Raw genomic sequence first — 15,460 nt, forward strand, 5'->3', positions numbered from 1 at the left:
TAAAATGTTTGTCTCTTCCTATTAATATTTTTCTTTCTTTAATCTTCTCTTTTTTCTTTTTTTGGTGGGGTGTCACTGGTGGCTCAAACAGTAAAGAATCCACCTGCAATGCAGGAGACCTGGGTTCAAACCCCTGGAGAAGGGAATGTACCAATTCTTATTTTCATTTTCCCTTCACTCTTTTTATTTTGCCCTTTCTTTTTATTTTACTTTCACTGGGTATAAACTCAACTGAAATACACTTTAAAATTAAAATACACACATGTATCCAATGATGTTTAACTTACCTCCTCTCTAAATAGCATTCTGTAGTTTTAAGAGAAAGACTCCAAATTAAAGTGACTTTTTACAAAGGATCTATCATCTCTTTAAATCACATCTTTTTTTTTTTTTTCCCAGAGAAATTTAGGGTTTTCTATCCTACTCACTCAAGGCTGGAAGTTTTACACCAGTGTTACCAGAGTTTTTTAGAAATTCCATCATGATGATATTTTACGAAGACTGCTCTATCAACTGTTTTGTTCTTACACACTTCCTCAGAAAAGACACCGTTCTATACTTCTGTGAATAGGAAGTGGCATTCTTATAAGTAACTTTCAGTTCTTTTTGACAACTTAAAGCAAGAATGACTGCAAACACCTCAGAATTTTTTCAATGCACAGTTATTCTCCTATCTAAACATAAGATTCCTCAAATTAAGTGAATCGATGTGTTTAAAATGAGAGAAAAAAGGACAAAAATGCTACAATTCAAACCTCTGGATGGAGATTTCACAATAATAAAACACTTCCTACTAACATTGTTTAAGCTAGAGAGAAAGCTGACCAGATAAATGGGCATAAACTTAAAACAAAACATAATCAAAATCTTATTTTAATTGAAATTAAAGAACTGAAATTGACGCTAGACAGCTAGTCTCTTCAAACTGACAGAGGAGGAACCAACTACAGATCAGACTACTGAGTGCCTACCGTGAGCCACTTGTTGGACAGAGTGGCTTGATTATCACAACTTGATTATCACTTGATTATCACAACTTTCCCATCAAGTATTTATTATACCTATTTTATCGTCAAGGAAAGTGGTGTCATAGCAAGACTGATACAGCTAGTTAGGAGCAGAGATGTTCTTATAGCCCAGATTTCAGGTATCAATTTAAGGATCCTTTTAACTATGCCACTCCCATGTAATATTTTTGGAAATTGCTCATTGTGATGTCACAATATTTTAAAACATTCTAAATACAGAAAGAGAGTACCCTAGAACCTTGACATAAGACTCTGGTAAAGAACAGAGCTCCTCAAAACAAGATTATTCCTTCTTGACTGCTAAGAAAAGGAGCATTAGCAGTTAAACGTTACATGCACCTCATGGGCCCTAAGACATAATTGTACTGAGGCTCCTAGTCACCTAAAAACACATTCACTTGGCTTCTAAATGACTTCATGACTGGATCATTTATTCAAGTTGTAGCTGGCCATTTCTCAACTTAATAGTCTATTCTGATATCTGGACTCCATTAAGAAGGATAGGGAAAGATTTTCACACTTGCAGAAATAAATGAAGATATTTCAGCACGCCTAAAGAAACACTGAAATCCTTGGAGCAAGGAGCAACACCCATTTCCTGTCCAGGTAAGAAGAGAGGCTGAGGGGAGGGTGGGGACAGCAGGGTCATTAAAATGGAGACCTATAACTGCTTGCTGTCTTAAAAAACTATAACAAAATGATTTCTGGCAACTCTAGTATCTCAAATTGCCCTGGAAAAACCTTACCCTGAAAGAGTTCACAAAAACAAAGCCAGGTCTTCCTGTGACTTTAAGGCAGATACTCAAATATCTGACTGGAGTCATGAGGGCCACTTTGACTAAGTCAACAGGTGGAGTAAACCTCACAACTAACTCAGAAGCATACTGCTTTAGTCAACAAAACTATCAGAACTGTGTGCTTTTCTGAAAATCAGAAGGATTCTAAAAATTCAACTGAAGAGATTCCATCAAGTGAGAATGAAGGGCTCAGAAGCGGCACAAAAGGAGCCGGAAGAAGTAAAAAGAAAGAAAAACCATTTCCAGAAAGAGTAAGTCATTAAAATATTTTAAGTGTCCTGGTCAAATATTAAGGGTTTGTGGGGGGTTTCTTGTTTTCTACAATAAAGATCCTCTTTTTAAACATAACCACAATACCATATTCATACTTTAAGTCATCAAAGAGCCAGTCAGGATCCAAATGTCCCCAACCATCTCTTTGAAGTATGTAAGTTTGCATCAGAATCCAATTAGTCTTAATTCTCATTTAATCTATATATTTCCCCTCCATTTTCTTTTTTCTTGCGTTGTTTTTTTTTTTTTTTTTAAAGAAATGAGGTCTTTTTGTAGAATCCCCATAGTCAGCATTTTTTAACTTAAAAAATGTATTAAGGCTTCCCTGGTGGCTCAGTGGTAAAGAATCCACCTTCAAATGCTGCTGCTGCTAATTCGATTCAGTCGTGTCCGACTCTGTGCGACCCCATAGACGGCAGCCCACCAGGCTCCCCCATCCCTGGGATTCTCCAGGCAAGAACATTGGAGTGGGTTGCCATTTCCTTCTCCAATGCATGAAAGTGAAAAGTGAAAGTGACTCAGTCATGTCCGACTCTTAGCAACCCCATGGACTGTAGCCCACCAGGCTCCTCCGTCCATGGGATTTTCTAGGCAAGAATATTGGAGTGGGGTGCCATTGCCTTCTCCGACCTTCAAATGCTAGAGACACAGATTCAATATCCAGTTCGGGAAAATCCCACATGCCATGGAGCAACTAAGCCCATACGCCACAGCTACTGAGCCTGTACTCTAGAGCCTGGGAGCCGCAACTACTGAAGCCCGAGTGCCCCAGAGCTCATGCTCCATAACAAAAGAAGCCAACAATGAGAAGCCTGTGCATGGCAACTCCAGAATAACCCCTGCTTGCCCCAACTAGAGAAAAGCCCACGCAGCAACAAAAACCCAGCACAACAACAAATAATTATTATTTTTTAATGTATTAGGTTAAAAACAGGCTATCTCTAGACCTACTACATTATTCCATCAATGTCCCACACCATGAAGACTATCCAGTCTCTTTCAATGAGGTCCATGCTACTCCAGGATACATGTTTATCCAAAAAAAATGTTGCCATGACAAGTAATATTTGCAACATTCTATTCAAGTACTAGAGGGTGTCATCCGGAGAAGGCAATGGCAAGCCACTCCAGTACTCTTGCCTAGAAAATCCCATGGATGGAGGAGCCTGGTGGGCTGCAGTCCATGGGGTCGCTAAGAGTCGGACGTGACTGAGCGACTTCACTTTCACTTTTCACTTTCATGCATTGGAGAAGGAAATGGCAACCCACTCCAGTGTTCTTGCCTGGAGAATCCCAGGGACGGGGAGCCTGGTGGGCTGCCGTCTATGGGGTCGCACAGAGTCAGACACGACTGAAGTGACTTAGCAGCAGCAGCAGCAGAGGGTGTCATGGAGACAGAAGACCCATAGGTAACACCTTACCTTATGCTATAGTACTTTTGGAACAAAATGGGGTACAAGTTAGTTTTTAAAAGACTATGCCTAAGCAACAAATGGAAATAATGAGCTCTGTCCAAATGCAAACTCATTTAGGTCTCCAAGAGAGGACACATAGTACCTATCAGAAGAACTCAAGTGAGAAAGATTCATTGTTAATAATATACATACACCTCTCCTACCAAGTTTGCACATTAACTATTTTTTCCTTTAGTTCTTCTGCCTTACTAGAATGAACCCGGTGCTTCAGTAAATACACAGTCCTCAAATACATGGTATGTCACTCATCTGGGATGCCTTCCACCCCCATCTTGCTGCTTAAATAATTTCTTTCTTCAAGGACCAGTTGGACTCACTCTAGCTCCTTGAAACCTTTACCCATCTCTGGACTCCTGGAGTCCCTAATTAGTACCCCCAAAATGTAGTCTAAACCTGCACTATAGCTGTTTTGAGACTAGTACATATGTATTGAATAAAGATTTGAGGAAGGCCTTCCATGTTTAAGGCATTCAAGGTCATCTCTAACAAGACCATGAGCTCCACGGGGAAAAGGGTCTCTTGTGATGCTACACCTATTTCAGGAGTCCAGAAGCACAGTGTCTAAGAATGTGTACTTGAAGTCAAGCTTGCCCAGATGTGTTGAATCCCAGACTCATAATTACTTAACCTCTCAGATCTCATTTTCATCATCTGTAAAACAGAATGATAACAGCCAGTCTTTCATAGAGATGTTATTAGGATCAAATTACATAAAGCATGAGTACTATCTTGTCTTCAGTTCAGTTCAGGTGCTCAGTTGTGTCTGACTCTTTGTGACCCCATGAACTGCAGCACACCAGGCCTCCCTGTCCATCACCAACTCCCAGAGTTCACCCAAACTCATGTCCATTGAGTTGGTGATGCCATCCAACCATCTCATCCTCTGTCATCCCCTTCTCCCGCCTTCAATCTTTCCCAGCATCAGGGTCTTTTCTGACGAGTCAGCTCTTCGCATCAGGTGGCCAAAGTATTGGAGTTTCAGCTTCAACATCAGTCCTTCCAATGAACACTCAGGACTGATCTCCCTGCAGTCCAAGGGACTCTCAAGAGTCTTCTCCAACACCACAGTTCAAAGGCAGCAATTCTTCTGTGCTCAGCTTTCTTTATAGTCCAACTCTCACATCCATACATGACTTCTAGAAAAACCATAGCCTTGACTAGACGGACCTTTGTTGACAAAGCAATGTCTCTGCTTTTTAATATGCTGTCTAGGTTGGTCATAACTTTCCTTCCAAGGAGTGTCTTTTGATTTCATGGCTGCAATCACCATCTGCAGTGATTTTGGAGCCAAAAAAAGTCAGCCACTGTTTCCACTGTTTCCCCATTATCTTGTCTCCTCATTACCAATTCTCTCTAGTTTTATCTATTCTTATCCTTTATGGAAAGAAGAGGAGTAGAGGACTCCAACAGAGATACTGCCACGGAGATGGAGTTCAAACACTCCTTGATGGTTTGAATACATGGAAGATACACTTTGCCATGGGTGTGAGTGTCCCTTCCCAAAATATTTAGGATCCCTTTTCCTAGTGTCACCCTGATGCTTTCCCTGTGAAGAAATGGAACTTGCTCAGAACTAAATACAATGTAAACCTATCTCCATCCAAATTTAAAAAGAGGGGAAACAAGAAAATAAACAAAAGACCAAAAATGATATTTTATCTTCTGATGGGGCCAACTGATATATGGATGTGAAAGCTGGACTATAAAGAAAGCTGAGTGTTGAAAAACTGATGCTTTTGAATTGTGGTGTTGGAGAAGACTCTTGAGAGGCCCTTGGACTGCAAGGAGATCCAACCAGTCAATCCTAAAGGAAAACCAGTCCTGAATATTCATTGGAAAGACTGATGCTTAAGCTGAAACTCCAATACTTGGCCACCTGATGCAAAGAACCAACTCATTGGAAAAGACCCTGATGCTAGGAAAGACTGAAAACAGGAGAAGTGTACGACAGAAGATGAGATGGTTGGATGGCATCACTAATGCAATGGACATGAGTTTGAGTAGGCTCCGGAAGTTGGTGAGGACAGGGAAGCCTGGCGTGCTGCAGTCCATGGGGTCACAGAGAGTCAGACACGACTGAGCAACTGAACTGAACTGGGGCCAAAAATTTACTTTTGAATGGAAATCCAAGAAGCTCTGCTTACAGAAGCTTTTCCAAATTTTTGAGTACCTCATGAGTAAAAATCTTTTGAACATGAATGTATAAACATATACACATATATACATATTTATTTCACTCAAATAGTCATTGAGCATTCACTGTGTGCATTACACTGTTCTAAATGCTTGTTAAGTAATAGAGCAAAGATTTTTGTTGTTGTTGTTCATTCTGTTCAGCATTTAGGAAGTCGCGCCTGAGGCAGGAGTACACCTGGCCTGACCAATTGTTCCTGAAACCCTGTACCTGTGCCCAAAGCACAGTGAGGTCAAACAATACCAAAACGGAGCTTGGAACAGAGCAAGGTTCACTGCAGGGCCATGCCAAGGAGACGGGTGGCTCATGCATTAAAAACCCCAAACTCCCCAAAAGCTTTTAGTAAAGCTCGTTTCTAGGAAAGGTGAGGGAGGTGCGTGGTTAGTTGTTGCAAACTTCTTGGTATCAGGTCCTTTGCTCTTGAAGTCAAGCCATGGTCAGGTAACAATGTTCCTGTAAATCTTCACCAAACATTATTCTCCGTTCTGACAAGAAAGGACAAAGTCCCAAGGCTCAACTTCCACCCTTCGAGGTTCAGATCCTGGCTAAGAGAAGAGAGATCTCAGTTGGCAGCTCTCTCAGGGCCAGGTCCCCATGTCTTGCCCAGCCATTATCACTGATGAAGCCGGGCGCCCAGGACACAACTGGCCCTCAGGTTCCTCATGCCACCCAAAGCGGGGTACAGGGAATGCAGGTACCCCAGACTGCAACCTATGCAGACTGCTGCTGCTATTAGGTTGCAGAGACAGGGATGGGGGAGAGCTTCACTGCTGCCTCAAGGCCTGGGCCAAGGCTAGTGGGTGGCCTTGGTGAGGGCTCTGGAGCCCTGCAGGACAGAGCACCCAGCATGTTCCCTGGGCCACCCAGCTCACCTGCTAACTGAAGGCCAGTGGGTGTGCTGGAAGGCTCCAAGGAGAAGGCTGGTATCAGCCTCTTACCTCACTCTCCACCTGACAACCACCACTCCCACCAACTGTTGGCTGAATGGCCCACTAACCGTGGCTTGTTGACAGTCAGCTCCTTGGGGGATGGGCCCCATTGTGCCGACCAATTGCTGAGCAGGACCACGAGTGGTAGCTCATGGACAGTTGGCTGTTTGTAGGCAGCGCCCACTGTGGTGCCAACCAACGGCCAAGCAGGACCACTAACAGTTCCAGTGTGAAGTGGGCTGGGCTGGGCTGGGCTGGGCTGGGCAGGTTACTGGCACACAGCAACACCCGAACGTTAAGAGCTCTACTACACACTGAATAGTGAGGAGGCTGGTGTGCTGGAGCCAGGGAGAGACCAGAAGAGACATGGCTGCACAAGTAAGTGGCAGAGGTGAGTGGAGGGGACCCAGTGTGACACCCCAGACAACAGGTTTTACTCTGGCTGAGACTGGAGGGCTTTGAACAGGGAAGCTACGTGATCTTAGATCCATCCCACTGATAGCTATGCTGAATAGAGTCCAGGGGCCAAGGCTGGATGGGGAAGACTGATCAGAATGCTACCGCAATAATCTGAGAGATAGTTTGGCCAAGGTGGCAAAAAGTGGAAAGGAGAGCTGAGAGGCTTTTATAGCACTAGTATACAACATATATTAAAAATAAAAAATAATTAAGGATTTGTAAAAGAAATATTCTAATATTTTCTTTCTCACACTCAATAAGACATCCCACTCAGCCCTGGAGTGGAGGTGCCCCCCTTCTCTTGGAGACCACTGTTTAACAATAATTGCTTGGTGGACTTGTGTCAGGTGACCTGAATTTCTGCCTGGCTTTCTGTTGTAACACTTGTCCTGTGTTCACTTCCCATCTTTCTCTTCATTCTGCCAGTCTTAGACACCAAAACAAGTTTCCTCCACAGACTCAGCGTACCTACCATACAGAGGATGTTGATCGTATATAGGAATTCCCTCCTTGTAAAAGTCTGTGGCCTTTGGGTCCATTGCACACAGTGTCTGGGTGGGGCCAATGGTTGAGAAACAGACTTGTTAGACCCAGATGTTATGGTGGAGTTCAACAGAACAGGATTAAGAGAATCCAGGCGGTTTGCTAAAGCAGCCCCCTCTGCTGAAGACCACAGCGGCCCCAGCTCACCACAGCTCTCAACAGAAAAACCTGGGGTCTACAAGTTTGCTCCCCTTGCCCGCAAGAGGCTCAAGGAGTCTCAAAGGCCACACTGAGAAAAGCCCTAAAGGTTCTGAACATGCCCTAGAAGATGGCATTTTAGAGGAAAGGACCCCTGATTCTCAGGCAGAACTGTGGGTGCTGGAAGGAAAATCAGAAGTTCATGGAAGGCAGATACTTTTTGAAACTAGATTCCATGAGTTTAGAAGAGGTTGATACTGAAGTACCTGGGGTGCTCTCTTAGAATGTTAGAATGCTGGAAGAATTTAGAAGACCGTCCACCCACCCACTCCCATGCAACAAAGAAACTAACGCCAGGAGTTGTCCAAAGCTACACAACTATGAGAAAAAGAACCATGAGTAGAATCCAGATCTTTGTATTTCTAGTTAAGAGTTATTTTAAAAATAAATGAAAGCAAAATTAAAGCAATTTAGCATAGAAATCTTTAGAAACAGGTTACAACTGTGATTAAATGTTGCATGAGACAAGGAGGGGTTCCAGCCCTGATCCAGGAAGATCCCACATGCCGCGGAGCAACTAAGCCAGTGCTCCACAACTATTGGGCCTGTGCTCTGGAGTCCATGCTCTGCAACAAAAGAAGCCACTACAGTGAGAAGCCCACACACCACAACTAGAGTAGCCCTCGCTTGCCACAACTAGAGAAAAGCCCACACGGCAACAAAGACCCAGAACAGCCAAATAAATAAATAAAATTTAAAAAAAAAAAAAAAAGATACCTTAGAAAGTTACACAGGGGTGTGAAGGAGGGGATTAGAGACAAACGAGAACCAAGAAATATAAGCAAACATTGACTTAGTACAGCTTAAAATGGCCCAAAGGTGGACTACATGATTATTTTCTTTGCTTGGCCCAATTAACAGAGTACTAGACAATTATCTATACCACCAGCACCACCACCACCCATGGAGGGCTAAGTCACACAGCAAGGGGGTGGAGCCTGGGCACTGGAGAGGCAGCCAGTCCACTCTCTTCATTTTATAAAGAGGAGCCTCAGGCCCACAGGGAGAAGGCAATGGCAACCCACTCCAGTACTCTCGCCTGGAAAATCCCATGGACAGAAGAGCCTGGTAGGCTGCAGTCCACAGGGTCGCTAAGAATCGGACATGACTGAACGACTTCCCTTTCACTTTTCACTTTCAAGCACTGGAGAAGGAAATGGCAGCCCACTCCAGTGTTCTTGCCTGGAGAATCCCAGGGACGGGGGAACCTGGTGGGCTGCCGTCTATGGGGTCACACAGAGTCGGACACGACTGAAGAGACTTAGCAGCAGCAGCAGGCCCACAGAGGTTAATCTGACTGGCCAAGGGTTGGCTAAGGCACAATATATGTCACCTCTCCCTTATCCTATGTCCACAGCAAACAATGATTATCAATCATCACAGTTTCCCCATCTCCGGCTGCAAGAGCCACAGTGCTTCTGACATATTCCTCCTGAAATCTCCCCTCCCCACCCCCCACACCCACCCATTCCTAGCTAACTGGTCAGAACTAATACATGAGAACAAACCCAGTTTCCAACTCTGGCCTTACATAAGGTCATAAAATAGTCTTTATTATACCTGCTTCAGACTGGAAAGAGAGTGACTGGTCTCACTATTACTGTTAAGTCTGAAGTGAGCAAACACAGTCTAAGTGGTGTGCCCATGTGTCCAGGTTCACTGGGGACAGCCACACCTGTTTCCTCAACCTAATATTTAATAGTACCCTGTATCATTCTCAAAGGTGTCCCAGTTTGAATCAAAATAATATGGCCATCCATGTTCTATGTAACTCCTAATCAACCATAAACACAAATCTGTTTTTGAAGTACATAGTGTTTCAGGGGGAAAAAAAAAAAAACTGACCCAGTCACCAGCAGTTTTACAGGGCGTTTTCAAATAATACTAAATGCAAATAATCCTTGAAAGGGCCTTGTTACTACTCCCACCAACCTCTATTATATACTGAGCTTCAATATGGAATTTTCCTTGGGAAAAAACAAAAAGAACCATAGTTTATGCAATTTGGAAACCACAGATTATCAGATCTCTGTAGCCCCTGTTTTTAAATTATTTCATGTTCTACTTTCACCTATAAAAATTCACATTATATTGACGACACAGGAATCTTTTTAAAAAATGCTTCAGGCCTGTTGCTGGCACAAACAAGTGTGCCTTTTTTGAGTTTATATTTACTCTCTGTTTAGAGAAAAAGAGGAAGTAAAAGTTGAAATCTTAAAAACAGTTTCAGTCAATCCAGGGCTAGACCTTGTGTACTGCTGTTGTATTTACACTAAAGCAGCCAGTTTATTGACAGGCATAAATTTCAATTTATTTGGAAAAGCCACTGGTCTAAACATCATAGGTATAACCTTTACGCTCAAGAGAAAGATATCATCAGGTGGAAAATTTTAAATTCTCACCTGGCTACCTAGACAGAAGACTAGAAGGAAATATATCAAGCTGTCAAGAGTAGCTCTGAGTATACAGATATAGAGACTTCAGATGGTTTAAACAGGTTTTCTTTTTGGTTATCTAGCTTTCTGATTTTTCTACAATGATCATAGTTTATTTGCTAATGACCAAGAAAAAAAAAAATCACCAACTCACCAATCAACACATCATTCTCTAGGGTAGGGAGGTGAAAGGCAAACAGGATAAGCCAGGCACTAGTCTGGCAGGAGCAGAGACCTCAGAACAGCTCCTGACTCTGCCATACCTACTGTGGGAGTCTGGCTCACCTGATGGCTTCCCGGTAAAGAAGAGCGGGCATCTGTAAGGGCTTCAGCTACACTGCCCTTTCAACTATTGTAAGTACAGCCATGTGGTTAGAGCCCCACCTGTGCAATCAGACTGCTGTGCAGGACACTGCACTCCATCACTTACTGGGCATGTGACCTCGAACAAGTCAATTAGCCTCTTTATTCATCTGTAAAGCAGGAATCACACCACCACCTACCTCCTTGTACGGCTGTAAGATTAAGACAGATGATTCACGGCAAGGGCCCAGCATATAATAAGATCACAATAATGTAAGCCATTATTAGGTCTCGGCCATGAAACACCAGTCCTCAAGTGCACTCCCCAAACCACGTGACTGCATCTCAAAACAACCAGAGAAGGGTCCAAAGAATGAAGCTTTTATTTTCCCTTCTCTGCTGAAGGCAGGACTGGACACAGAGTTTGCTATAAGCCCAGCGCTGCTGGGAGGACAAGGGCAGCCCAGTAAAATATGTAACGAGCCCCACACTATGGGCTAGAAACGCTGCTTTCAAAGTTGCAGGATTTCCAGTTTCTTGCCACTGCCACAGCTGCCAGCCATTGCCTTTGGCAAGGAGGTGAGTGACTAAAATGTGAGCCAGGACTTGGCAAGAGGACACCAAACCAGAAGGCCTCCAGGCAGGAAGCTCCAAAAAGGGCCACCTACAGCAAGAGTCCTAGAGAAGGAGATGGCATTCTGCTGTCACTAGCAAATTCAGGAAAGAATGGTGAACATTTCAAAGGTCCGACAGAACTTACCATTCTGCTTCAGAACTTTGAAAAACTTTGGGGAGGGGGCACCAGGCCAGGTTGAAGATACGACATTCTTAAAATCACTGCAATGCCTTCACTATAGGACATAAAGAAGACCCCCCTCATCCCATAAAGTTCAATATTGCAAGGAATTGCACATCTATCTTTAACTAAGATGTATTACATTTAGATGTAAAGAAATTCTTCCCAAACTTAAAATTATCTCACTTTACAAATATATAAACATCCCAATATCCATCAATGAGGAAATAATTACCTTGTTATGTTATTACATAGGTGAGTGTGTTCTGTGCTGTATAGGGTGATCAGCTTGTCCTGATTTGCCTAGAATTTCCTGGTTTTAGTACCAAAAGTCCCATATCCTTGAAAACCCATCAGACTTGGCAAACCAGGAAGATCAGTCCCCCTAAAGCTGTAAGAAAAATGATGTCTATTGTGTGAAGGGGAAAACAGAAGAGACACAGTTATAAATGCAGAAGTGCTCAATGCCAAATCTGTTTGCAGCAATAGCTCCTAGTTCCTTTTCATAGTGAAAAAAGAAAAAAAAAAAAAAAACTAAACCCCACACTTGCCTCTCCCTTCCTCCTTTCAACTCACCCAAAACAGAGCCAGGAAAAGGCATTTTCCTCCTCTTGCATGACAGAGATGTCAGCAAGGGACTGACTACCGAGGAGGTGACCACCATCGCCAGCAATCTCCTGCACCCAGTTTCAGCAGGACAGGAAATGTCAATTCTTTCATGTACACATGAAACTTATCTATTATAAATCAGTTACATCAATTAAACAAATTACAAAACTCAAAAACAAACAAAAACCTAAATAATAAAAAAGCCAAGACAATTAGTGATTCAGGTTATTAACACAAAAATGTGTCTTCATACTAAAAGTCCAAGAACTTTGACAAAAACAAGATCCACCTTGCAAACAGGGCATTAAACAAATGAGAGGGAATTAACATGTGATTGTTTTAACACACAGCTGAGTGGAGAGCGAGGCATTTCTACAAACTCTAAGGTCCAGATCTGAAGCAGGTGGCTCCCTACCATAACGGTGAAGCAAAGTTCCTGTAGTAGGAGTTTAAGCAAAGGGTTTTTAAGCCTCTGAGGAGGTTAAGAACCAGTTTCTAAGAATTTAGAGTTTCAAACTAAAAGGTAAGACTATATAAGGCAAGAAAGACCACACACTTCCTGGACCTAAGGCCTCCCAGAAACCATAATTGTTCACCACTCTACCCCACCCAGTCCACCTCCTCTCCCTCAGGCTTTGCCCCATAGGCTGTCAACTTTTAGGTGTCCATCAATCTCAGAACTCCTTAGTTTCCCGTTATGCATCACGAGATGGAATCAAATAAACGTTATACAACCCTTTCTTGCCCTCCACAGGGAGACTGGTTTGTTGGGGGAAGGGTAGGGATGTATTCAAAAACACTTTAAAAGAGAAACTCTTTGAAAGTTCTACTCCGCCAAGTCCTGGAGAATAACTTTCTAAAATCAACAAATGCTTTTCACCAGTGTTGATCCTGATTTATCAGAGGATGCCTTCTTGTCAGCCTTTCAACACAGCCGATGACAAGACAGAAGGAGGTATCAACCATCCCTAGAAGAAAGGACAGGAATCTGGAAGGCAGGAGACAGGAGTGCATCTCTGCCCTGCAAGTCAAGAGCTGTGTCCTTGAGGAAGACATGCTTCTCTGGTCTAGACCTCAGTTTCTTCATTAAAAAAATTAAGGATTTGGGTGAAGATCACCTTTGGCATCCCTTCCAGCTCTAAAGTTCTATGTAAAATTCATTTGTGTATGTGAAAATGACAACACCTATTAGAAGCATTTTGTGTACTTTGAAGATGAATATTTAGAAATTAACAGAGAAGTATAGTAACTTGCAATAACAAAAGATAACATGACCAAGGCAGACTAAAATCGAAAGATTTAAAACAAATGTCTAACAGTTGTCAAAGTATGTGACTAAAAGGTGGGGAGTTGGGGGGAGGGCTAAACTAATATCAACTTACAAGTACTCTTAAAAGCTCTGGAACCAATGGAAACAAATAGATTCATCACTAACAGCTGCTCCTCCTGCTAAATTTAACAATAACGTTCATTTTAATTCAGTGATCCCTCCCCCATATAAAAAGAAAAAATTAAAAGCCTGTAAATACTTACAGAAAGCAAAGCAAAACTTTGACTCTAAAGGCAGGAGAACAAATTAATGTGGTGATTGATTGCACTTAAGTCTCAGGAAGTTCTGGCTGGATACTGAGGACAGGGAGGCACCAGATGCAACCCACTTGAGAAGTATGAGATGTTTAAAACACCAAGGACTGGCATGTTTGACCGCCTGTGTCAAAGTCAAGTCTGCCTCTGCCTACGAGGACCTCAAAACAATGTTCATTTCACTATCCATGAATAAATGGCAAAAGAAATAAAAGGAAGCTGTTTCCTTTTTTCGTAGAAGGAGTTACAGAGTTTTGTCATACAACTTGGTTGGGCGCTTGTGAGTGTCAATGCCCTCAGAGTAGCAGCGTCCGCAAAGGTAGGGGTGTCTCGTGCCACAGACCTCCAGCGAGGACCGTCAACCGAGCCAGCAAACATCCCCACCTCTCCAGGCAAAGGGCTCCAGAGCTACCCCGTGCTATGGCTTAGACGGAAAGCGACAAAGCTCATGAACACAGGCAGAGGGTAGCCCACCGTCTGTGAGTGGAACCCCGGGCCGAACTTCACCTCCTCTAGGGACAGCCGTGCCAGAGATCTCCATCGTGCACCACGCACACAGCCTCTGGGCTACCAAAGAGGAAGTCGGGGTGTCATGTCAAAAGGATAAAGACAGCCCGACCACACGAGAGCCGCGGTCTGGGCCGGTCTCCAGCTTGGCTGGGAAAAGGGTCCCAGGCTGCGATCCTTCTCCCTCTCCATCCACCTTCCTCCTCCCGGCGGCGCGCACCAGCCTCTCTCCGGCCCGCCCGGGCTGGCGGAGCCCAAGCTGCGCAGCGCCGGAGGAGCACCTCGAGCCTCCCCTCCCCCTGCCCAGCCCGGGCCCGTGGACAACGCACCCCCGCACCCCAGCTAGAGCCCCGGCGCCCCTTCCCCAGCCCCCGGGGCGCCCCAGCCGCCGAGCCGAGCGCGCAGTTCCGACGGCCCAGGGCGGGGACCGAGCCGGGGAGAAGGGCTGCAGCCGCCGGCTTTCTGAGCAGCCGGCGGCCGCACACACTCCTCCCCTTCGCCGCGAGTAAACAGCTCGCGGGCGCGCTCCGTGCCGCGCCCCCATCCCCCCGCCGGGGCTCCGCGCCGCCCTGCGCCCGCGCGTCCCGCCCGCTGGCGCCGCCACCCCCTACCTGGTCGGTGAGTTTGAGCACTGCCATTCTTCCGCTCCTTCGCGCGCACACACATACAGGTCCCCGGTCCGCAGATGTCACTCCAGGAGCCGGGGAAGCGGAAGGGATTGCCAAGGGAAGGGAAAAAAATCTGGCTCCCGAATTTGACAGCCCTCCCCCTGCTCCTCCTCCTCCTCCGCCTTCTCCTCCTCCTCCCGCCGAGAGCCTGACACTGGCTAGTAGGGTTTGCAGCCGAGCCCGCCCGCCTTTATACAGGAAGTACCGGCTGCTGCCAGCCGGGCCGCCACTGACATCACCGCGCGCTGCCTCGCTCGCCGCCGCGCCGCCTGGGCCGACGCTGCCTCCTGCCGCCCGCGGCCGCGCCTCGCAGCCCGCGGCTCGGGGTGCTCGCCGGCTCCCGCACCGGGCGCGCCACGGTGGGGTCAGAGTGCCGCCTGCTTTCGGCACCTGCACACTGCGCGCGGACTATAGGGACCGGGCCCCCGGGCCGCCCACGCTGCCCCCACGCAGGGCGTGCACGTTTAGAGGCCCCCGGGCTGGGGAGGGGTGGGGGGTTGCTGATCGTGACCCCTCCCCTGGCCCTGTCTCACCCCCCCCCCCCCCCCGCCCCGCGACACACACACACAAAACCTCGTGAGCACTCCCTGTGGATACACCCGAGGGGCAATAAAGGCTGCATTCACTTGTAGCCAATTTCAAACCAGGAGAATGGACCACAC

General features: G+C 45.4%; 1 protein-coding gene across 10 annotated transcripts in view; it reads right to left on the reverse strand.

Annotated features, from left to right (window-relative positions):
- The window catches only part of ANKRD44 (ankyrin repeat domain 44), a 310,935-nt gene extending 295,729 nt beyond the window's left edge, over positions 1 to 15,206 (reverse strand). For 8 of the 10 annotated variants that reach the window (XM_061380516.1, XM_061380505.1, XM_061380569.1 and 5 more), the window contains exon 1: positions 14,742 to 14,977. In XM_061380516.1, coding sequence (XP_061236500.1) covers positions 14,742 to 14,768 — 27 coding nt within the window. In that variant the 5' untranslated portion in view covers positions 14,769 to 14,977. Of the gene's footprint in view, positions 1 to 14,741 lie in introns of all 10 variants that reach the window. The other 2 variants (XM_061380553.1, XM_061380575.1) reach the window with 2 other exon arrangements.
- Positions 15,207 to 15,460: the final 254 nt, after the last annotated feature.

This window comes from Bos javanicus, chromosome 2 (assembly GCF_032452875.1).
Source record: "Bos javanicus breed banteng chromosome 2, ARS-OSU_banteng_1.0, whole genome shotgun sequence".
Lineage (NCBI taxonomy): Eukaryota > Metazoa > Chordata > Mammalia > Artiodactyla > Bovidae > Bos > Bos javanicus.